The sequence below is a fragment of the Larus michahellis genome, chromosome 7 (genome assembly GCF_964199755.1).
Source record: "Larus michahellis chromosome 7, bLarMic1.1, whole genome shotgun sequence".
NCBI lineage: Eukaryota > Metazoa > Chordata > Aves > Charadriiformes > Laridae > Larus > Larus michahellis.
The window spans coordinates 57753488-57777834 of NC_133902.1; the positions used below are offsets into that span (position 1 = coordinate 57753488).

Below are 24347 nucleotides of genomic sequence, written 5' to 3' on the forward strand. Positions count from 1 at the left end.
AAGGAATGAACTTAAACCATAATATATTAAGATATTTCTCAGAGCACTCTGTTTCCCCACAGGTGTAGGAGTTTCAAAAGGTGTGCAGAATATCCCTTTGTTAAACTGCATTTTTTTAGGAGGTTTAAGTTAGCATTAAGGAAAAAAAAAAAAAGTGTTGCCAGTAGGACTAAAGATAGGTAATTCTTTAAATAGATCAGAGGCAAATGAACTACAGCACCACAGAAATACTGCAGAGCTTTAGGATGCTGCTGCTGCATGTGCAAGAAGAATAAAACACAGGTGCTCGCCATATTCACTTCAGTGAAATGTGAACTTCTTCAGTGTGAGGTAGAATTACCGTGGCATTGGTGAGATTTGTGCTGGAAAATGTTTTGAAGCTTGAACTTTAAAAGTCAAGTCAACAAATTGGGAAGGATTTAGAAAAAAGACCTTCAAGAATATTTTTTTTGTCTACAAATCTTGTGTTATTGAGGGGCAAAGACATCTTAGTCCATTTAGTTTAAGAAACAGCATGATGGCTGACAACTATCTACAATGAAAAGGGATTTCTGACCATAAAGGTGTTAGAAAGTATAAGTGTTAAAAATCAGTATTTTCAGTGAATCTTGATGAAGGTGAGATTACGTACAGTGTCCGTTTTAACTGAGAAATTCAACACTGAAGTTCTGAGCAAGTCTCATAAATTTTGAATTTGCTGCTGCATTTCATTAGTTTTCCTGGGGGATGTGGGGTTGTTTAAAAAGTTGTGAGTTTGATTCAGAAGTTCCCAGTTGCAGTTCTTTGTTCCTCTGGGTTTAAAATGTTGTAAATTTTCACAGCTGTTGGCTCAGATTTATAAGATGATGGATTTTTTTTTTTGTGGGTATGTCTCTCCCAGGCTCTTGTTGAAGGGTCGATCATATGAAAGCCTTGGCAGAAGGGAAAACTTTAATGCAAGACACTTTTTTTAATAAAAGAAATTAAATGATTGCCAGTGAGTATACAAAATCATAAGTGAGAACAGACCAGATCATAAGCAGAATAAGCAAATGTACACAAGGAATAAATTATTTTTGTATTAAAGGATATATATTAAATCTCATAAATATTTGGTATGTATATGTGCACCACCTCTCTAATCTTTAATTTCCCTTAAAAATGTAGAAGCAAGATAATTTTTTTTATAGAAAGAAAATTAAAAGGAAGCTGGTTATTTATGTTCTTGAGTCATTTCCCAAAGCTAGTTTAAGAAAACTGTATATAGAAAATATCTTACACTTTATTGCTGCCTACTGAGTTATAATCTTAAATGTAGACGAGCAAATCAGAACTTAATTCAGTATTTAGAGAATTCCCATTTTATACCAGCAGTGCAAAAATAATTCTGTTGTTGTTCAGTAGGTTTCCTTACCAATACTCTCTTCTGTCCTATATGTCCCCAAATCCTTTATCCAGGGAACTATGCAAGTGCATTTAAACTTATATTATCTTATTTCAAAGTCAATAAATAGCTTTGTAATCAGTGATAAATATCTAATTTAAAGATAATTAAAAATGCTTGTCATATATAAGCATATGATTTTTAAGTAAAAGTTGTTTCTGCTTGCTTAGGAGGTGATCAGATTGTAGACTATATGTGATTAATGTTCTTTGCAGATGTTGCTTTATATGCTTAGGCTTTCAGAAGTAAAGCAGTCTAGACTGTCTGTCTGCATTCTCCTACAGCTTTGATCTTGATTAAAACTCGTTGTGTTACATTTATCATCTTCCCTTCTTGAATGCCAGAATGTATCTTAACTAGTTTTTTGTATGTATATATGCTTGTAGTAGAAAGATACTAAGTATCTTCTTTGACTACTGTAGAAATTACACATTTGGGTATGTTGAGCAAGTAGCAAAAATCAGTATTTTCTGTCTTGAAAGCCTTAAAACTATCATTTGGCTTATTTCAGACACAGCAAATGTTATTCAAAGTGTTAGTTAAATTCATAGGGAGGGGGTTGGGGTGACATTTTTAAGTGGTTTTTTCCCCTCCTATTGGATATACATCTAAAGATAGGTGGTGGCTTCTTTGATCTTCTTGCTGCAGTCACCTGTATTTCTGTCGGGTCTGATATTAGTGATCTGCTAATATCTATTTCATTTGACTAAACCAAGTTTTTTCTTCCTCACCACCACCCTCCCAACTCAGGGTGATTGAACCAGACTTCTTCAAGCTGTGAAAAGGGGTCAAATGCAGCAGTGAGGCGTGGGGTACCTGAATAAAATAAAATTTATAAGGGATGTGCCCACTATATGGCAGAGCACAAGGGCTGAAAGCAGTGAGTTTCTCAGTTCTTTGCTTTGGAATTAAATCTTTCACTGCTTTGGGAGATGATCAGTTCCTCGTTTGTGCGCACCAAGTACAACTAGAATGATTTTTCAAGATTTGGAATAATCAGGTTTTCTGTTTGTTTGCTTATTTGTTTATTGAAGATTGTATAGGACTGTTTTGAGAACTTGATGTATTTTATGGGGAAGTTTTAAGCGAAGGGAATCCTTTTAATAAGCTATTTGATGGTCACTCAGTAAAACATTTTTGGGTAGTTCCATTAAATATTAAAGTACATGGGGTTTATTTTCTATTATAACTTTTGTTGTTGCCGCCACTGAGAGCTTTATGTAAGTTTGTTGGTTAGAGTTGTTTATGAAATAATAAATTTTCTAGACCACTTCTTAAATCCAAATTTGGGAAAATGGCTCCGGGTACTCATCTAGTATACAAAACGGATGGAGAAGTAACTAGATAATAAATTAAATAATACTTAGCTGTCATAAAACACTTGTAAATCCATTATAGGAGGCAGTGAGTTGTGCATTGCTCTGTACTTTGTCATTACCCAGTTTTTTCTTTATCCTTAACTATATAATGCTAAAACTGTTTTGGTTTTGTTGTGTCTTGTCAATGATGTGTGATTTTTTTTTTTTTTGATTCTGTAACAAAATTTAGTAGTTTTATATTAGAGCGTGGTTATCGTTATGGAGGTCCCTAATCTTGCCTGAATAACATAGCAATCAGGGAAAAATTAATTTAAATATTTTAATGAGTCACGCACAGCAGATCTGGATTTCCCCCTGTTTTAAAAGCATTACCCAGTATATAATTGATGTACTGGCTGAACCGGAATTGCTGTTCTAAATGTAGGTACTTATGTAGTTGAGAACTGTATATAGGACTCTCATACGGGTCTGTGTTTCCTGAGAGTAATTTCTTTATAAAATTCTGGTAAATTATCTTAATACTTTGAATTAGCATATTGAAAAGTTAACACTAAAAATTTTATACAACATCTTGTAATAAATGGATTTTAAGGCTTTCTTGCAAAGTTAAATGAGGCAAAACTGGCTTAATTGAAGACTTCAAGGCAATTTTTTCATTGATTTGCATGCTATGAACATCCTTAAATAGTTCAGGATTATTGTACTGTGTCAGATGTGGGCTACACAATCAGGGTGTGTAGTACCAGATTTTAGCTTGATCATGTGTTATCAAACATGTGATTTACTAAAAACAAAAAATCCAGTAGCAGTAAGTTTTTAGTGTGGTTTTGAATGTTTTTATAACAAACATACAGTGAAGAATGGTCCTTTTGACTTCAGTTTTACTAAGCATATGTGTGTGGCTCTTAAATTAGAATTTAATTTGATAAATTAATTATCAAATGTTTAGGTGTTTAAAGCCTTTAAAACATGCCTTCAGTGTCTTCCTACTTAGAGATAATTCCAGCAATAATCTTGAGTTTTGTACTTTTTTTTTGTAGGTTTTTTATACTTTTTTAAGTGAGGCATTTTGTATCAACATCCGATTTTTGTTACTCATACATAACCACAAATAAGATTATTCTGGTCTTTTTTTCCTTAGTTGGAATTTTTCCTAAATTACTTAATGCTGGTAGATTATATATAATCTTCCAAATATTTTTATTTGTGCGTTTTAGGGAATAGGGAGATGACTTACGGATTACTGGAATTGAACTGGCATTTACTCTAATAAAGGAAAAGTTGGCTGATTCCATATTGTTCTTCTGCATTTTCCAGTGTATAGGTAAAGTGACAGCAATTTTCATCCACTTCAGAATTTCTTTTGAGAAGACGTTCTGGAGAGAGTAGTATTTCCTAACAGTGTTTTATCAGGGCCAGGCTTTAGAAGCATGTGCATAGTTACCTTTTTGTACACTGTTGCAATATTTATGTGGAGTTAGCTCATGTATCATTGAGCTCCGATGATATTTTCAAATATCTGCCTGCCTTACTTCATACCGGACATCAAACAGCCTTAGAGAAGGCTTTTTTTTCCTTAAGAAAAGCATGGCACATGAAAATGCAGACTATTTGTAAGTGTTTGTAGGCAGGTGAGAGAAATAAAAGCTGCTATCTTAGATTACTTCTGTACTGATTCGGTTCTCCTGTTGGATCAGTGCTGATTTATTTAAGGCAGCTGTTGCAGCAGTCACTGCATTTAACTCTTCTAATGACAAGAAATGTACTAGTTGTCCAATATGCAGCATATTCTTAAATTCACTGCTACAGAGTTATGCTCTAGAACACTGATAAGAGTATTATGAACGTACTGTTAAATTGGTCCCTTTTCCAGTCAGTTATTCTTAAAGCTTTCACAACAAATACAGAACGAGTTAAGTTTTAGTATGTAGTATCCTGACTTTAATAGCCTCCTTCAGGTTTTGAAATACTTCCTTTTTGGATTTGTTCTTCAAGTTGTCGATCTTTCTTTTCTGGATACAATTAGTAATAATATCCAAAAAAATAACCAGTGGCTAGCAAAATCTGCTTCGTGAGAAGCCATAAAGATTAAAAAAAATTGAGCAGAAGAATAGTCTAATCTTGAGGTACATCAGGAAATTATTTTGTTGTTCCATTTCTTTTTTTCATCTTATTGTGAATCTTAAATACTTTAAGTTTTTGGCAGTTTACCAGTCACTTATATCAGAACTAATTCTACATAAAAATGGTATAATAATGATTTCTAGTGAAATTCTGTTAATTCTCACTTCCTGAGTGCAAGCTCACTTTGATGCAGTATCTTTAGAGCATGGGAAGGTGATGATGTCAGTTAAAAGTAATAAGAGTATTGAAATTATGAGCATTACATATGGTGAAAACGTTTACTTAATGAAGACTCCATAAGATAGTTAGACTCTGGATTTCCCTGATCTCTAGGAAGTAAGTCCAGAATGAGATACTTCAAACAAAAACTCTTGGTACTCTTCTTTTCCCTCCTTCAGGACCCAGACCATGTTTGTTGAAGATGAGTGTCAGGGTTGATGAAGGGCTGAGGTGAGGTCTGGCTGGACTTGCCTGTGATGGTGTGTTTGGAGCTTGAGAATGAGTTGACTTAGGAGCTTGAAAGCAAGGAGAGGATATGCTTGTTCTATCAACAGTGTTCTTGTCTGTAAAAATCTGGGTTGTTTCAAGCTGTGTGAGTGGGATTTTAAACTTCAGATTACAGTCTGATTTGGTGAGCAAAATAAGGCAGGCTGAGAGGGGACAAATAGAAAACCCATTTCAAGTGACAGCAAGTTTAGCTAGAGGTAGAGAGGCAGTTTTGCTGGATTTTTTTAATATAATCAACACCGATTTCAGAATGTAAAGAGACAAATCTTAAAATTCTTTCAATGTAGAAGAGGTTTGGAATTTTATATAAATAGGACTAGACAGTAGAAATGGAATTCAACAGATACAGCAAAGTTTGAGGTTATGCGGATCTCTGATTTCAGAGGAGGGTTCAGCAGTCAAAAACATTAGCGTTTTTACAATGATAGGTATTTACTCAGATGTGCAGTGCTGCATTCTGACATTTATTTAAGTTTAGTGGCTGAAGGAAGGAATTACTTCCCCTCATTTGTGTGGGTTCAGCTGTTTGTGAGGCGGTACAGCGGGGTCTGCTTTTCTGATTGCACTACAACTTAAAAATGTATTTCAAACTGTGGTATTGCATTATAACGGATACCATCAGCTACTAATGTGATTTGACTGTGATGCATCCGATCCTAAAATGCTTCTGGAGCAGTATTTCCTAGCGAACAAAACCAATATTGATACCAGACAAGTCTTTGGAAATGTCTTAAGTACAACTGCTGTTGTGATGGGGTAGTGAAATGAAAAGGAGAATGAAAACTAAAAAAAAAAATCCCCCAGGATCATTGACTATGTGGAATCAAGACTGAAGCTGAACTTGATGATTCTCCATAAATATGTTGTAGACTTAAAATAAGGGAAGAGTAAAAAAGGGTTTCCATCTCAGTTGGATGAGTCAACCTTCAAAGTCTTGAATTTTTCAATAGTGGATCCCGCCTTTTACCCCACCATGTTATGCCGTTTGCCAGCATGTCCAAGGTAATCCCTCTCTCTGTTTACACAAATCTGGAACCTATCTTCCCTACTGTTTGGCTGCCATCTGGGCAAGGGCAGCTGGAGCTTGTCTCGATCTGCTGGTCAATGTGTGTGTACTCAGCAGCCACCAGCTACTGCCAGTCAGCTGCTGGCTCAGCCAGGACAGAGAAATAGCTTATCAGTTTATAAGTTTTTCTGGGCCAGTTCTAAGCAAAAGAATACAGCTGATGCTTTAAAAAAAAAAAAAATAAAAAAAATAAAGGAGTGAAAACTGGTTGTAAGTGTGTTTAGTCTGGAATCTTGGCTGTAAACACAGGGAAAAAAAGTATAGCAATGGCAAAAGAATTTTAATTTAAATAAGATGCTTGATCAGCATATGAAGGATAACTGTGTAGTGGTTTTACTTGCAATAGCACAGAGTGGGACACAGCACCCACAGAGAGGCATGTCTGAGATGTGAGTTTAAGACAGAATCACACCTGTCCTGTTGTCTTTTAAGTAGTTGTATAAGGTCCCGAAAGACAGAAAATGAAGTAGGGGTCAGATACATCCCATGGAGGAAACATGAAATCTGAAGTTGGATGCTTGACTACCTTTTTGTTTGGCTTGGTGTGTGGTTCTGGTTTCTTTGCAATCAGACTGTTGAAAATTTACATTGAACTTGACTGATTTGGAAGGCAAAAGGTATAATAAATTTTTGTAATTAGGCTGACTTAGCTCTTCTGTGCATGTTTTTTTGGGGTTTCAGAAGAGATTGTCCTTGCAGGGAAGAGGAGACACTCCTTACTTCTCATATGTACTGGTGAGATGTTGATGGTGATCCTATTCAACAGAATTCTGGAAGATGCATGAAATAAACAGTACAGGAAAAGAGTTGGAGAAAACATCACTTACTGATCTTGTTTGCCTTATAGTCTAATCAGATAAGGAAATTTAAAGACAAATAGAACTCCTGTGAAACTTTTTTTATACTTTTTCATTAAGTGATTAATATGTTAGAATTTCCCATCTCCATGAGGTTGCAGGAATTTCAAGTTTTCATTTTAGAAAGTTCTTAAAAAATATTTAATAGTTCATGGTTGGGAAGTTCTTAGAAGTTTCGTAGCTCAGAGAAAAACTTCTACAAATACCAACCCTGAGAAAGGATTGTTTTGCTCAGCAATACCATAGCCGTTCACAGCCGGGTGTTACGGAGGTATTGCTCTGACCAAGGTGGGAAGCAGAATAAAACCATTGGGCATTGGCAGGAGAGGCAGGATGCTGTCCCTGAGAAGTCCCCACTTTTTTACAACTACCTGCAGACTGGTTTCTTCTTGCCACATAGAGAATTTAGATGTTTTAATGCAGTCTGTAGAGAGGGAGGAAGTTGACTTATATCTCCAAGCTGTCAAGATAGCATTCATTTGAAAGTAAATCTCTCTTTGTAGTTAGAATTCTCTGTGGCCCCTGTTTTATCTCATATCTGCTGTGCTGCAGCACGTGCACTGCAGGATTCCGCTTGCTTTGGGGCTGTCGAATCAGATGAACAGCAATGACGGGTATCTGAGCTCATTGCTGGGAAACTCCCTCTCAGGCCGCAAAACAGAAATTCTGCTAGTTGCCACCACCAGCGTGATAGTCATCCTTCAAAACGATTCATATCTTCCTCATCTAGTTTTGATATCCTTAGGTGGTTTATTTAGGCTTTAGTCTGGGAATATGCCTACCAGTGAAGTGAAGCCTTACTTCTTTAGTTTAATAATAACATTCTAAGACTCTGGAAATGGTGTTACTCACATGTGTGCAATGGGAAAGTATCCCTTGAATACTTTGAGCAGCTGCCTTACCTAAGCTTCATCCAGGGACAGTTGTAGATGATACCACCTTAGATAGTCAGGGTGCAGCAGAACTCCAGCTTTCAAATTTTTAATCTCAAACTGAATTGAGTTTTTATTTGAGTTTTGCTTATACATTCCAACCTGCATACAGTATTGAGGGCAGGTATTCTTGGGAGGAGTGGTGGGAAGGGACCCATTAAGACAAGCATTGTCATTCTCAGCTGTGGTGTGTCCCTTTTTTTCACTTCAGTTTAAATCTTGACTGACTTGAAACGGCTTTCCCTTTGAGGCCAGCTACTGTGATTATTTTCTGTAGTGATTGATTTTGTTGTTGTCGTGTTTGGGGTTTTGTGCTGGGGAGAGGAGGTTAATCCTAATTGGAAACTGTGTGTATTCCTAGCATTAGTTTCTGTTTGGCATTATTTTTATTCTTTTAACCCTGAATTTAAACTTTTCTGGTGGGTATTGAACCCTGTGTTACTGGTGATAGTTGTGTTGGGGAGGGGATATTTGACCAGTAACATCTGTAAAAGCAACCAGCATGTACGATGCGAGTGTAGTCCCATGGCTGTGCTTCAAAAAACCAAACAATTTACAGAATCTTTCAAGCTTTTTTCCCCCCCTACAAAATTGTTAGACAGTAGATGAGAAAGTTTTTCTGTTTTGTGCTGCTCACACTTTGCAGTGACAGGAATGGCGTGTTTGAACTTGAAAACATCAGTCTGTGTCTTAATGTGTTCTTTTGAAGTCAAGAAGTGTGAAAAATAGCACTTACATTAACTTGAAATTTCTGGAGACTCCCGGAGGATGCCAATCTATTTCAGAGGTAGCTGGCTGATGCTGTAGATGCCAGTTGTGCCAATACTGGCACCTTAATTTCTACCTAAAGAACATAGCTGTCACCTGACACTTTTTCTCCATTTTCTGCCGTGTGCTTTGCTCTGAAATGATTTTGGAAAACTTGGATGCCAGAGCCTTGATTATTTTTTTATTCCCCCCCCCCCCCCCACTTCCTTAAATCCGGTCTTAAATAAGATATTCGGAAGTACAAGGCAGAAAATGGAAGTTCCCTACAAAATCCTATTATGACTTTATTAATTTCTTCTGGCAATCGGGCAAACTGCTTGGAGGGACTGCAGGGAGGAATGCATACTGCAAAAGTAATCTCAGTTTCTTTTTTCCCTTGAGCAAGAGTTCAGTGAGATTTAGATGCCACTGTTACTCCCCCTGCAGTGGCCTCTTTCCGAGTACTCCACGTATCACGATTGCGCCCTTAATCCCATCTTCTTCAGTCACTCAGATGGAGATGTTACTTTGGATGGTACTGTGGAGTCTCTCAAACAAACAATGGAACCATAAGAGCTTCCTCATCTTTACTTACATCCTTTTTCTTGAATTATGGCCTCACCTTTTAAAGATGCTTTCCATTAGTTCTGCCACCACCACTTCTAAAATCTCAGGTCTCTGAAAATTGTAGCTCTTTGTTTAAATTAATAAAAAGTTCAATAGCTTCTCTTAAATATTATTCTGGAGAAGTCATCCGACTGAGTTCACAGTTTTATAGGTGCACAGGTTTCCACAATCTGGCTAATTACTGAAGCTTGAACTTTGAAAGGTCAAGTGGCCACACTTGCATAGGGATTCACAGGTAGAGAGTTTCTTTTATCTTGGATGTTCAGCATGTTTTAAGGGTATCTCTTCTACATATTCCGAAATCCTAGTTCGTTCCTTTGATTGTATCTAATTTCGTGTTGCAGGTCATGTATGGATAGTTGGGGTTTTTTTTAGTCTGAAGTGGTGTTTCTGTTCAAAAAATTACATAAGTTTTATGATACTTAAGTCTGCCAAATCTCTCTCACTGGAACTACGGTATTGCAGTGCCTTTAAATACTAAGTGGAACTTCACTGTAAAAATGAAGTGTTGATGAAATAAAGAATGTCAGAGTGTTCTGGCCTGTGACTTGCACCCTGAAGAGAAATTATGATCTAACTCAAGCTGTGTACGGAGTTCTTCAGGTATCTATTAACTCTGTAGCTCACCTCAGAAAGACCGGTGCATTGTGCACTGGCTGTTTAATGTCAGAAAAAAAGCTAATGAATGGTCCAACTGCACCTTCATTGCCAGAGCACACCAGCCTGTGTATCTGTGGCCAATAGAGATCAAATACCACGCATGCTGTCTGATCCATTTCCAAACTAAAATATTTGTATTACCCGATTCTGTTTTAGAAGCTCTCCTGGATCCATGAGTGATACCTAACAGTTCTTGAGTTGTCTGATTTCAATATATTGGTGAATGTGTATAGAATCTCTATTCGCACTTGTTATAATCTTTTTTAATTAAACCAAGATATAATATAAAATAACAAATTATTATAGCAGCTGACTTTTTTTTTAATTATTTTCTGGGCTGATACCTTTAAACCTAGAAGACATTTCTAGTAAAGTGTTTGTTTTCTTGTTGCTGTCCATCTAGCAAACAAGGGGTTGCAAGCAATGCAAGCAATTTTTAAAGAGTATAATAGCAGTGTTGTTATTCATGTCTCTTTTTCTTTTTTTTTCTCTCCCCTTCTTTCTCGGTTGTATTTCTTGTTTGTAGATCACATCATCCTCCATAGTTTCCACTGTATTATGAGCCTATGCTCTTAGGACATAGTGTAGTGCCATTAGGTAGATCATTCTTCAGTTTTTCAGCACTGGATTCTTCCTCTGGAAAGCTCTTCTTCAGAAGCATTCATCTCAGCTGGAGAATTTCATACTTCCACAGCAGGGTCATCCATACAGGTTTTCCATTTTGGCAAGGCGTGAGCTGCAAAAAAAATTGAAATATTTTCAAATTAAATGATGACACAGCTAAGCAAATATTGCTGTGCTGATATTCCTTCCCCACATCATGCTATAATCCTGGAGAACTGAAGTTTAATGTAGCTGTTGTTATATGGAAGGCTACACTAAAACTTCCAATTTTTAAGGTGAACCTTCTAGCTTCTTAAAAGATCTTAAGTCTCTCAGACTTCTGCGCAGAGGTGCAGCGCTGTGGTGGCATTTCTCTGTTCTTCCCCAATGATTTTTTGATTAACTACAGTGCAGGCTCGGTGGAACGGCCTGAAAAAGAGAACGATAATGAGAAATTCTAGGCTGAAAAGATGTGCTGCATCTGTGTAAGGCAGCGTGACAACAGTTCAGGTGATTTGTTGCTTTGCTGTCGTCTTTATCGCTTTCCTGATTCTTGCGTGGCTTAACTTAATTGCTCTTGTATTTGGATTTAATGAATGTACTTTGGCTCAGTTTATATGAAGTACAGTTGTTGTTTGACCTGCAGGTAGTAAGAACAATGATAATAGGACTAATACTTGTCTACAGATCAATAAAACATGTTTGGGGACATATTGGTGTGTATAAGGAGGACAGAATAGGTCCTTTCTGTTGTAACTCAGTTTGCTTTATTAGGTTGAAAATAACCCCTTTTCTTTTTCCTTTGAGAAACATTCCCCTGGGTGCTATCAGAAAAAAATACAGAATGATAAAAACCCACTCCCTGCTTGCAGAAACATCAAAGCTGGGACTTCTTAGTGTATATTTGTAGTCTGTTCTTAGATAGATTTGTGGGTCTAGAAAGTGTATATGAGATCACCGTGGAAACAAATAGAATAATATAGAGAGAGACAAGTACTTGAAAGAGATACCTGTACAGTAACTGAAGTTTTTTTTCAAGGTGCTATTTCTATCTATGCTACTTTTTCTGTGCTTTTTTTGTTCTCCTACAACAGTGCGTTCCATCTTCTAGCGAATGGACTGTTCTGTCTGCTAAGCAACTTATGGTGGCCAGTGCCTGGGGTGCTTCAGGCCATTCTGCTCAACTAGTTTATTCTAATAAACTACTCTGTTCCTTACATGTGGATCTCAGTGCTCAGAAAGAGTTCAAATTAATCTCAAACATAATACAGCTTCAGTAACCTTTCTACAATAAGTATAGGTAGCTGCCAGACTGAACTTTACACTTTCATTCCTTTACATACTACATTTTCTAGGAAACAGAAAAGGACTTTTTTTCTTTTCTATCGCATGAATATTCCTGTATATAAATCCTTACCAGTACTTCATTAGTGGTTATAATAGAATCAAGTTCGAGTACAGCATAGTGGACTTGGACAAGTCGGTTGTGCAGCTGTGAAATACAGCTGTAATTATTCTTTCCAGACTTCAGTGTTGCCATTTGCACCTCAAGCTTGAGTAAGTACATCTCAGGAGCATACTAGATGGGAAAGAAGTTTGTAGTTCTGTCTCGTGCTGGAAGACATGCAGAAATAAGTTTGAAATTTTCATTTTAGTTGCCTCCTAGTTCAGGATGTGTTAGGTTCACAGTGGGAGCGCCCATCAGAGCAATCTACATACATAGACTGGCTTTCAGAAGATGGAGGGTTTTTTTCCACATTGATGCTTTAGAACTCTTTGGATCTGTTTTGAATTTAATAAATCAGCAAGGAATCACAGATTGGTCTTCCCTTTTACTGGAAGCCTTTGTGTCTTTACATGGTGTCACCCACTAAGGACACTGCAAAAGCAGTATTTGGGGATAGGAGTAGGACACGGGGGTGGGGGTGTCCGTTTTGAAGTCCTCTCATGAAATGAAGGAGATGATCATGATCGCTTTTCAGACTCTTCACTAAAAATGTCATTAAGCCATTCCTGCGGTACAGACCAATATGGTTGTGTTGCTCAGTTTCGGATTTACTAGCTAGATGATACACCTAAAGAGGGACAAACTTTCGTGAGTTTAACGTAGTGGTATCTGTAATAGAGAATTCATATTTCCCCAGCATCTTTTTCCAGTAATCCCTTTCTGAATTATGTCTGTGTTAGTATAATCCTTCTTATTAGCTATGCATAGATTTCATGGTTTGCCTCTTTTTTTTTAATTACAAAAAATGGGCTAGATTTTTTTTTCTCTCAGGTATTCATGTAGTCTCTGCTTGAAAAAATGGTAGCCAGTCTTTCCCATTCCTACTAAGGGGAGGCTTTCCAGGCTGAACATGTACACTCTAATAAAATTGCTTGCTGTACTGCGAACAATTACACTGTATCCTGTATTAACAGCGGTTCAGAAGTTCAGTAGCAAATGTTGGGTTTCTTTTCTTACTGCAGCTGTTGTGGATGAACACAAATGGATTGTGATACAGTGGCACACTCACTGCAATATGATAACAGCACGTATTAAATGTGATCTGTCTTAACATGCCGAAACTAAACTCTCTTGTATACTTGAGTATTCTTTGCTTTTTCAATGTGCTTTTCCCTTCAGAAGCTTTCAGACTTGTTCAGTCTGTAGGATACTCCTGGTGCTTCACTCATGGCTTCTTTCAACAGCAGCATTTGGCCTTTTGAGATGCAGTAATAGATTTCCCGAAGACATGACAATTTCATATGAGAACAACTTGTTGGTGCTCAGAATGGACATAGGAGTTTCATTATGGACATACTATGCCTAAACTGGGGCCCAGATAAATTTGCTTTTGTTGTAGATGCCAGCTGCCCTTCTCTAAGAGTGTGATTCCTGTGGAGGGGGTGGTGGGGCTGGTTGTACACAGATGCTGCCTTTCATTCTGTGGTTCCCCTTCGCTTCTTCCCTTGCTTCCATCTTGTTCCTGCTTTTCTTTGAAAGGTTAAGCAAGATTGCCCTGATATGTCCATATATCATTTTAGTCTGGGCAGACCTGTTGTGAATACCCACCCAGCCCCTAGAGAAAGTATTACACTTAGATGCTCCACTCGGATCCAAAGTCACTAACCCAACAGTGTCATTGCTGGACAGTTGGGTAGGTTGAACCCATTCAGAGCATTAATGTGTAAGAAACCTTGACTATAGAAAAGACATGTAAGGAAAATATTTGTGCAAAGTTAATTTTCCTGTCCCTTCTGAATTTTATCAAATTCAGCTTGTCTGTGGTCCTTCAAAGCTAGGCTTGGCAGCAGAAGAAAAGGAATGGCACGTATGAGAGAAATCCAGGACTTCTGCTTTATTGCACTGACAGAACCAAATTGTTCAATCTGTTGCCTCATCTGTTTCTTGCCATAGCTGGGAGTTGTAAAGGTCAGGCCATCGCAGCACAAAGAATATAATAGTTAACATGCTGCATCTCGCAGTGTTACCAGCTGGCTAGTGCATTTCTCCCATTGAACATCCAGGCTCTTTCCCAAAAAGCGTCAGCAGCATCCTCTGCCTATTTTGGGAACACGTCAAAGTCAGAAGTTTCTGAAGGTGGCAATGTGGGATGCCCAGGATGGTCAGTGCCGTGCTCAGCTCTGACGTCCAGTGCTGCGCTCTAAGAGGGCTGCGGCAATTGTCAGCTCGACATCATTCTCGTCACCCTGAGAGGTGCATCTTTTTTTGGGTGCCTCTAGAGTCAGGTCTGTTCAGTGAGAAAAACTACGTTCTTGTCAGTTTTTGGGTAGGGTGCCTGAGTGACAAAGGTTTCATTCCACAAAAGAAGTCAGGGTTACAGCTGCCCTGCTTGTTATGCCCTCCTGTAGGAGAATCAGAATTATAGGTGTGGCTACAGACAATAGCTGGTGCATCAAAATCACAGTGAATATATGTGAATAATGAGGTAATGAGTGATACAAATAAATACACACAAAACTGCTATGGAAGACCTTTTCTGTTTAAATCTGATCTTCAGTGTGATGTCTAGTGTACCTATCCCGCTTGAAAATATCCAGTGGGTGCACAGGCAAAGTAAAGGCGCTTTGTCATCTTCCTGACCCCTCCTCAATTTTGAAGTGAGTCCTCTGACTCTCTAGCTCTTCATCTTCCTCTCTCTTTCTCTGTTTTGGGGTTTTTTCCATGTTTTGAATACATGTTAAATGATGAAGCTTGCATGAAGATAAGTGACACTCTCTTGGCAGTATTTGACAAGATAAAAACAGAAGTAAAAGCCACTTACTCCTCCCTTCCAGTATTTTTGTTAACAGGTTTGCATCCTAACAACTCTTTTACCTTTGGAGAAACCAGGTTGGTGCTTCATATCACATTAAAACTATGAAATTAGCTCCACTTTGTGGTGCCTCAGTCTGTTAATATTTGCTGGGTTTTGCTCTAGGCTGTCAGTAGGCATCGATGAGTCAATTACGTTTGTAATTTAAAAGACAAAATTCAATTCAAAAGTTCAGAAAGTTTTGGTTTTAAGAACACTTGGATACTAAAGATAAAAATCATGATATCAGGATAGGTTACTAGTCTGCTAGTCCCTTCTGGTTCACCAGCATGTGTAATAGAGACTCCATCAGTGCTTTGGCCTCCAAACACCGCTTGGCTTTTATTGGCCGAAGCCTGCAGGCCAGCCATTGTGGTTGGTCCCACTGCGGACGTTGGGCGCATGCTGTGGGAAGGGGAGACGTGGCCCTGGACCTTCTGAGAGCGGAAGCACTTGGTTGGGGAGTTATGGCAAAGACCTCATGTCTTCTGTGTTGTAGCTGATTGACTGGGTGGCACCACGCAGCAAAAAAACAGTGCTGTCTTTGGAGATTAGGGACCGTTGTCTCACACCTACTGGTCTCAATTCCAGTTACTCACTTGGCAAATCAGAACGACATAAAAGATAGTATTTTAGCATAGCGTGTCTTATACTTCAGTGCTTGTGTTAAGAAGCTACATTGCAGGTGAAAGCTAGGGGAAGAGATGTTGATGGTTTAAACTGGATTTATTAGTTGGGTTTAGGTTTTGAAGACGTACTAACTGCTTTTTTGGCACGTGTAACAAGACAAAAACGTCTTTTGTTAAATTCCACTAGTTAAAACTTACTAAAGTTTGGCTAATATTATAATTAAATCTTTATTGTTCGGTATTTTAAATTTTCTCTGCTATTGCTGCTCAGGGAAAAGTATTGCCCTAACTTGTTCTTTATTTCTTCAAATCTTCTTAAGTTATCCAAGTTGCTGTTTGACTTAATGGAAGATCTTTGGTTTATGTTTCAACACTTCAAATGCTTGTTGAACTTTAAATGTTTTATTTCCCTTTTTTTTTTAAAAAAAAAAGGAGGGGATAGGGCATATTGATGCAAGTAGTGTATGATATTTTAGTACATCCTGGTTTTGACTGTTCATACGTCTCGTACTTCAGAATGCCATTTAATTGTGATTTACTTTTCATTCCTAAAAGGTGCCATACTTGGCAGATCAGAAACACAGGAGTGTATCTACTACAACGCTAATTGGGAAAAAGATAAAACAAATCGCAGTGGTATTGAACCTTGTTATGGTGATAAAGATAAAAGACGACACTGTTTTGCTACATGGAAGAATATTTCTGGATCAATTGAAATTGTGAAGCAAGGTTGCTGGCTAGATGACATCAATTGTTATGACAGGTAAGTGAGTTTTCCTATAGATTTTAAATTTATTTGTAATTTTAAATCATTTTGTCTGTCCATAATTTATACATCCTCCCCTCTGCAAACTGTACTTGAGACAAATGATAATACAGTAGTCTGTGAACAGTTAGCTTGGGTTTAGATGAACATGCATACGCATGTGCTTTTTTTTTCCCTCACTTACCTGTTTTTAGGGACCTGACTTTATCTAAGTACTTGTCTTGTTTGCGGAGTAGCATGTTCTGCTTTCTCTTATTTGCTTACTATATATTAAAAAACAAGTGTTTAACTTACTCTTTTTTCTAAAGAGTAAATTCACTCTTTCTAATGACTTGTTATTTTCAAACAATTCAAATATAGTTATTGAAACCGGAATGCAAAATCCTATAGTTCACTTTTCCAAAGTCTTTGGAGTGGGAGTCAGCGCTTTACGCCTGCTCTTTACTTAAACATGGAAGTATTTTGCCTATTTATTAAAAAGCTCACCTCAGTGGCAGCTCTCAGAGCCATTGAATGTTCTAAAAGTCCAGTCATTTTTTTTATAACAGATGGTCTAGCGAGAACCCATGAGCAGTAACAGCAGGACTTGAGGTTGGTTAGATATCGGCTGAATAAAGGTCATGACTCTCTTAAGAAATGGTATTATAGTTCTTTGAAGTACTGTACTAAGTTTTATTTGACCAAAACAGTTACTGTATGGAAAGGGAAAGAATTAAGAAAATAAAAGCATAATATATCTTCATTAAAATTTATTTAGAATTTAATCTTAGCAATATTTTAGAAATTTTTCCTTCTGTGTTTCTTAGGTGTTGAATGAGTAGAAGAAATCATTATAGTAATTTCTACCAAATAAAGGTTCCCCACACGCTGGGACATTTTCTCCTTTAATGACAGTTTAAAGCTAAGTTGAACAGTAGTTCTGATTTATCTCCTGCTCAGAGACGTAGCAAAGCATCTGCGAGCTCGCTTGCACAGCATGATTGAAAACTAGCTAGGCTGGAAGGCGAAGGACAATTTCAAAGAAATCTTATTTGTTGCTACTAGTATTTAGTAACTGTAAGTCACTTAGGATGGGAAAGTGCCTTTTTTTTTTTTTTAAATCGATTCTTAATTGTAGCTTTGCAGAAGAATTTGGGGTATTTACAACTTATAAACTAAGTATATCTCTGCTAAATGTTACACTTTTAGGATGGAAATAGGATTTTTCAATTAGGTTCTGTACCATTGTTATCCCACTAGTTCCACGCGTATCTTTTTGAACAGTCTAAAAAAAAAAAAAAATAATTTGATACTAAATTCTCCCTTGAGCAAAGAAAAGAAATTGAAAGAAGAAATAAAATGCAGGAAGGACAGTAAGGAAATAGTTGAAAACTGAGTAAAAATTTGTCTGGCTGTAAGACCTCATTAACTGTAACTCATCGTAAGAATGCATGCTGCCTTGTTTGTCTGAAATACCCATTAAACAAAATCTTATCTCTGGGCCTGAAGAGTGGTTTAGTAAACAGGGAGTTACAGTATGATGAACTCCAAACAGCAGCAGATTAAGAACATCAAAGAATAAGTGTTTTATGGAGGTTACAATATGGGGTAATTGTAATAGCTTGTTCTATAAAATAACCCTAATTTTTGAAGATGAACCCCAGACTTTTTGGGGGTACAATCTTGAGCTGTATTTAAAATCCTCAACTATTTCTGCAGGATTTTCAGATTCTTCTCTTTCTGCTGTCAGGTTGTCTCCTTCACGCTGCCTGTTTTTCTTTCCTGATTTGAGTAGTTTCAGCTTACTTGTTAATAGAACTGCTTTCTGGCAGTTAATTCAGTGAGTAAGCCCTGAAGTGAAATAAGCCTAAGTATAATGTAGGCAGGGGAAATTCTGAAAACAAAATAAAATTTAAAAATTCAGCTCCCCACTTATCTCCAACCTGTGCAACCCTGTACTGTGAGTTTATGGTTAAACACTAACTGTTTGATCGTTTCTTTGTCCTGTTTAAATCTAGATCGTGGACTGTTCTTTGGTATCCTGTTGGTGATTTTCTTTAACTTTGTGCTGTTTCTGTTCTAAGGATACTTCATTGCAATAGAAAATAACAAAATTTTAATTTGTTTCTTCAGATTTAACTCTTATTTGGGCAGTATGTTTAATAAAGTTTACTTTAAAATTTAAATATGAGCATATGTTTTCTCTTGAACAAAAAAAAAAACCCCAAACAACTTAAGATTAATAAATTTTATTGTTTTTAATAGGAATGATTGCATAGAGAAGAAAGACAGCCCTGAAGTGTTTTTCTGTTGTTGTGAAGGCAACATGTGTAATGAACGCTTCTTCTATTTTCCAGAAATGGAGGTCACGCAACGTAAGTTAGACTGACACATCTCTGAAGGAACTGCTTAGCAGTGTTCAGAGATATTTAATATCATGCACGTTCAGGAGATAATACTTTTCAGCATGTTGTGGTCAGTTTTTCCTGCCAGAAGGTTTCTGATTCCCAGATGATAGAGCGCTGTGTGCATTCACATAAAGGGCCGAGAAAATTGCCGGTTCGTTTCTTCAATTTTGAAAGGTCTCTATACTAGAAGTAATTTAAATTGATAAAAGGTGGTTCAGCTCTTTTCTGAGGGTGAGAAGGAAGGATAATCTGAAATAATTGGCTGTTTTAAGATACAGAAGTTACTGTCAAATCTTACCTTAATTGTATAGTTAAGCTTCTGTAAGAGTCTATAAATCATTGGGCTGAAAGCCATATCATCCTTATATGCGTGTAGCAGCCTATGAACGCTCCTCCTCTTGAAACGATGCTCTCGCTATTTCTTTAAACTAATTAGACCTTTGAGTTTCTCTCTAAATTGACACAGTAACCTTTAAAAAGGGGGAAAGAATTTCCTCCCAGGTTACAAAGAAAATCAGATAGCCAGACTTAAATAATTGTTTTAAAAAACAATAACTAAAAGATTATTTGATTATTCTTGCATATCTTCTTCCAGTCAAGAATCTAATCTTTGTTGGAAAACTGAATAATGTTAATAACTGAACTGAAAACAGCAAATGTCTTGTGTACCAAATAGCCAGAGGAAGTTGTTTATGAAATTAAATAACATTTTCCATGGGATTAAAAATAGCCTTTTTTGACCCAAGAGGTATTCTTGTCATTTTTGCCAGTGATACTGCTAAGGCAGTAACTGACATTCTTCTTCACTCTCCTGAAATCTCTTTTGCCCTGGGCTCTGTGGCTGCCCCGGTACCAGCTGCTTCAGAACTGGGCCTTCTCTGGAGCCTTTCTGGAGGTCCATCGAGTCATCTTCAGAGAGAACTCTTACTTTCAGCGAATCAACAGCGCGTAGAAATGTTGGCAGGTTATTTCTGGCCTGTTCTACTTATTAATGACACTTTATTGTATACATTCCAAAGATTAAACCTCTGTATTGATTTTTTTTTTTCATTCACTAGGTGATGGCATTCTTGCAGTCTTTTTAAAATACAAACACCTCTTGCACGCTGTAGACAGGCGGAGCTTAGAAGCACAAAGAAGTTAGATGTGCTGATGTGTAAATCTGTGAATCTTAAGTTATTTCTGTGCTTTCCAAAATGCTGCCTTTTAAATATGTGTCTGTTTCTGTTAGAGTACGCTATTTAATCAAGTATTGTTAGCCTCCTGTGCTGATTGTAAGAATTCTTAGGAAATCAGGATTCTAGACATTTCAAAGACCGGATGACTTTTGTTTCTTAAAACCTATCTCCTTTTTGTTTTTTTGTTTCTTTTTTTTTTCTTCTCTTCAGCAACTTCGAATCCTGTTACACCTAAGCCACCTCTGTTCAATACCTTGCTTTATTCATTGGTGCCTATAATGGGAATCGCCGTGATTGTGCTCTTTTCATTCTGGATGTACAGACATCACAAGCTGGCGTATCCTCCAGTGCTCGTTCCAACCCAAGTAAGTCACTGCATTATGATGATGTGTTTTATGAATGGTAAAACCATTTTCTGAAGAGGGGAGAAAGGAGGGGGCATCTGTCACATGGCCGAATTCTTTTGTCACTTTCCTGGTTTAGGGGTGCTAACGCTTACTGGCCACAAGAGCAGACAATTAAATAGCTTTATCACCTTTAATTGCTATTTGATGAATGTATGAGCAACTGCTTAATGTTTTTACGCATCCGTGTGTTTGGGAGGAGAAAAACTAAACGCAGAACTTCAGATGGCAGTATTGTTGGAGAGCTGTGGGAAGCTTTTACTCCCACGTAGTTAAAGGACCACTTGTCTGGAAGTCGTGTACAGCTCAGGTACTTACGGTTGAGCTTTATGTAATGCTTTGCTTAAAACAAAAATGAAGGAGACACCCTAATTCATAATGGCAATTTGCAGTGAATAGAAAATAGTACCTAGTAGAAGCCTAGCTATTTTTAAAAAAGCATGGAACTGGGGCGCAGGTATCAGTTAAAGAAAACGTAAAGAAAATCTTCAGCTGAAGTGTAGTTCCAGGGCTCAGCTCAGCTCGTGGCCCTACTGTGATTCCTCTCATCTTTTCCTCTTCCTTGTTTATGTATTTTCTGTCTTGTTTTCAAATGTTTCAGTTTTAGCAGTGTTTGTGTTTTACTTAGAAAATATTATGAGATTGTGGTCTCCAAATTTGAAATGTAAACTGGCTGTCTTACATCAAAACAAACCTTTTTTGGCTGCATGTGCGTAGTTCCTGCTGTTGTCAGGCTCCAGCTGATTCTGTAGGTGTAATTCAGACTAATAGTAGAATTCCTCTTCTTTCAGTTATGTCTGGAGATTAAATTGAGATTAGAAGGCTTTTATGAAAAGAGTTAAGGTGGCAAATTCTTCAGATCGCAGTAGGAAAAGTGAACAAAACGTGGTGGAGGAAATGGAGAGAGAAGCGACTTGCCCAGGGCCCCCAAAACTTGTATTTTTGCAGTAGGAATTGAACGTAAGCTCCTGACCTCAGTGCAGTGACCCCTCAGAATACACAATGATGATATGCTGATGCTGTTTATGATCAAATAAAATTTAAACACTTGTTATTTTTGGTAGGATTGCGTTTAAAAAGGATTGATAAGCATTTGCTCCGTACTGCCAGCCTCTGTGATATTTTCAGTGTTCCTGCTTGACTTCAGGGTGTACCAGGAAGCATTATTGGCTGTGGTTGATAAATAAAAGCGTTTTGGTTTCAGTTTCGTAGTAAGAGATAAGAAAAATTTGGGGGGAGGCAGTGGGCATATGTTCTTGCCAAATGAAAAGAACATAATTTAGAGGAAAAAAGTATGTTTCCTGTCCTTGCTGAAAGTATTACAGATCCTCAAACTTCATGCAATCTGTTAGCATAATTATTTCATCCGTCTCAATTTCATGTGCTTGGGACTTTGTATCAACGTAGTAGCCTTCACTGTAAGATCAAACTCATATTGTGCAAATAATTTCAGCATGTGACTTCCTTTCTAGATTTAAAGAAATTAAATAAGCAATGGATAAAAGTGACAGAAAAGCAAGCAAATGTTACGTATGTGAGAGGTATCAAGAACTTGAATTTTGATATTCTTCCTCCTTTTTATTGTAGTTCTCTTCTTGCATGGTTTATGTTTGGTACAGGAGTGGACACGTCATAAATTTTTAATAAATAGGGTAATAACCTGTTTTGTTAATGCTCAGATTATATCTCTTGGGATAAGTATATGTTGGTGCTTGAGCTGGTTATGGTGTAATAACATTTTATCTTGTGGTGAATAGGCATTAAGGTTTGATGTGGAAAGTCAGGAAAAGCTACTTCTGCCTGAAAAACGAAATGAAATTATTATGGAAATAGAACGTATGAATATTCTCCCATACGCAGCAGAGCAGTGTTTCCCACTTTAAATTTGATTAGAGCTGATTTGAACAGGAGGCAGAGGAAGCAGGAAGAGAGGGAAAAGTATTAGTTACTTTATAACCACGAAACAAACATTTAAATATTTATGCAATTAATATATTAAATATTAATATTACATTTAATAATTAGGGCATGAGTAGAGTTTGTAGGCGAATGGATTCTTTTCTAAATCTTTCTGTAGCAAATGGTAGAATGGATAGATGAGATGTATAGCAGAAACTCACAAGAAAACAAGGATTTTTCTGTAGGAGATACAGATAAAGGTTATCTCATTTACTGGGTTTATTCCGGGTGGTGATGGGAGTACTTGGGTGCAGTACGCCCTGGTACTAATCTTTCTGTAGAAATTAAAGGGTAGATGAGGAATAAGCAGAAGATAAAGATGAGGAAACACCGAAGAATAAGACATTTTGGAAGAATTCGAGGGAAAAAGGGATAAGTAAATAAAAAATTGGGAAAAGGGAAAGACACTGTTTGGAATATTTCAAAAAAAGGAAGAAATCTGCTAGAGGAAACTTTTGAACCTGTAGTGAAATATATAGGGAGGAACAGCTGAGAAAATGCAAACAACTTCATTTTTCTTTTGAAAGTAAGATTGTTTCACGGTCTGTGCGTGTACCAGGCAGGCAGTTCCTACACAAACTGAGCTCGCTTCACAGCTGTGGGGATCAGCTTCACTTCATATTCCCTTTGAATGGACAGATGATCATTTTTAAATTTCAGGTAGTAGAATTAGTCTGTATGTTTGGTTTCAGATCAGAAAGCAGTATTTTGTTTGCTCCTTACCTGTCTGATTCGTGCTTTCTTCCAGGTATTTGGGTAGAGAGGTGAAGGGGGTCACTAGAGTAGGGCGCTGCTGAGATGCTCCTTGCCGGTGTCAGAGGTGGCCGTGCCTGGTGGGTCCCGCGGCCTGTGGCCAGGGCAGGCAGGGCAGAGCTATGTCCTCCCAGGTGCCACTGCCAGCGCAGGGACCTGTCCCCGCTCCTGCTGCTCCCCAGAGTCTTGGCTGGCGTACTGCTTTGGCTCTGGGTTGTGCTGGTAACTGCCTGCCTCGCTTCACTGTGTGGGGTGCTAGCTACTGAAAGCTGTCAAATTTTATAAAATCTGTCACTCTTTAAATTCTTAATGAGTTATTAACAAATGTAAGTTTGCTAAATACATATGTGTATATGTAAAACAGTTTGAAAGGACTATTTCACTTTCTTATTTATGTTTGATGTAATCATGCGGCAAACATATTCATATGTCTGAACAAGTTCACAAAAAATGGATTAGTAGTTTAAATATTTGAATCTGTTTATTTTTATATAAAAAGAGTTACTCTCACCTTGTTAATTTTCACTCATGAGCACCAGCAACACTGGAAAACTCTACCGTCTTTGCAAAGTCTTTCACTCTCAAATTAGGTGTAGTTTAGATTTCCCCACAGCATCCTACTAATATTCCTGGTAGAACTGCGAATGCGGATGGCAGGGAGTTGATATGTTATGCTCATTTATTTTTTTACATCTCTTGAGCTTGGGCCAGAATTGTCAGTCAATGCTAATTACAACTGTAGTGTTACTGCTCTGTCATCTGATAGATAGGACCATAACCTATTTTATAGCAGAACTGACACAAGTAACACTTCGGGGTTTTATCAGTTCACAGAGCTGTGGCTCCCAACATTTTCCATCCGTACTGTGCAAAGAGAGATTAACCTCTTGTACTTTTTGTTGAGTGCCCGAGTTATGAATATCTTATTGGATCACAGGGTTGCTTTTTTTGTTTTGTGGTGTTTTTAAAATAAGAGTCATATGTTGAGAGGGTTGAAAAAAAAAAAAAAGGCTTTACAGATTCACATAATGTCATTTTTCTTCATAACCTATTTTTATGCTTTCTTCTGAGACGTTTTAAATTTACTTGGGTCAAAGATGCTTCATAT

The 24347-nt window shown here is 37.4% G+C and overlaps 1 protein-coding gene across 2 annotated transcripts in view; it reads left to right on the plus strand.

The window, feature by feature from the left end:
• Positions 1 to 24347, plus strand: part of ACVR2A (activin A receptor type 2A) — a 70537-nt gene that overhangs the window by 21660 nt on the left and 24530 nt on the right. For both annotated transcript variants that reach the window (XM_074594190.1, XM_074594189.1), the window contains exons 2-4: positions 16348 to 16555; positions 18803 to 18912; positions 20334 to 20488. In XM_074594190.1, the coding sequence (XP_074450291.1) occupies positions 16348 to 16555; positions 18803 to 18912; positions 20334 to 20488 (473 nt within the window). The remainder of the gene's footprint in view (positions 1 to 16347; positions 16556 to 18802; positions 18913 to 20333; positions 20489 to 24347) is intronic.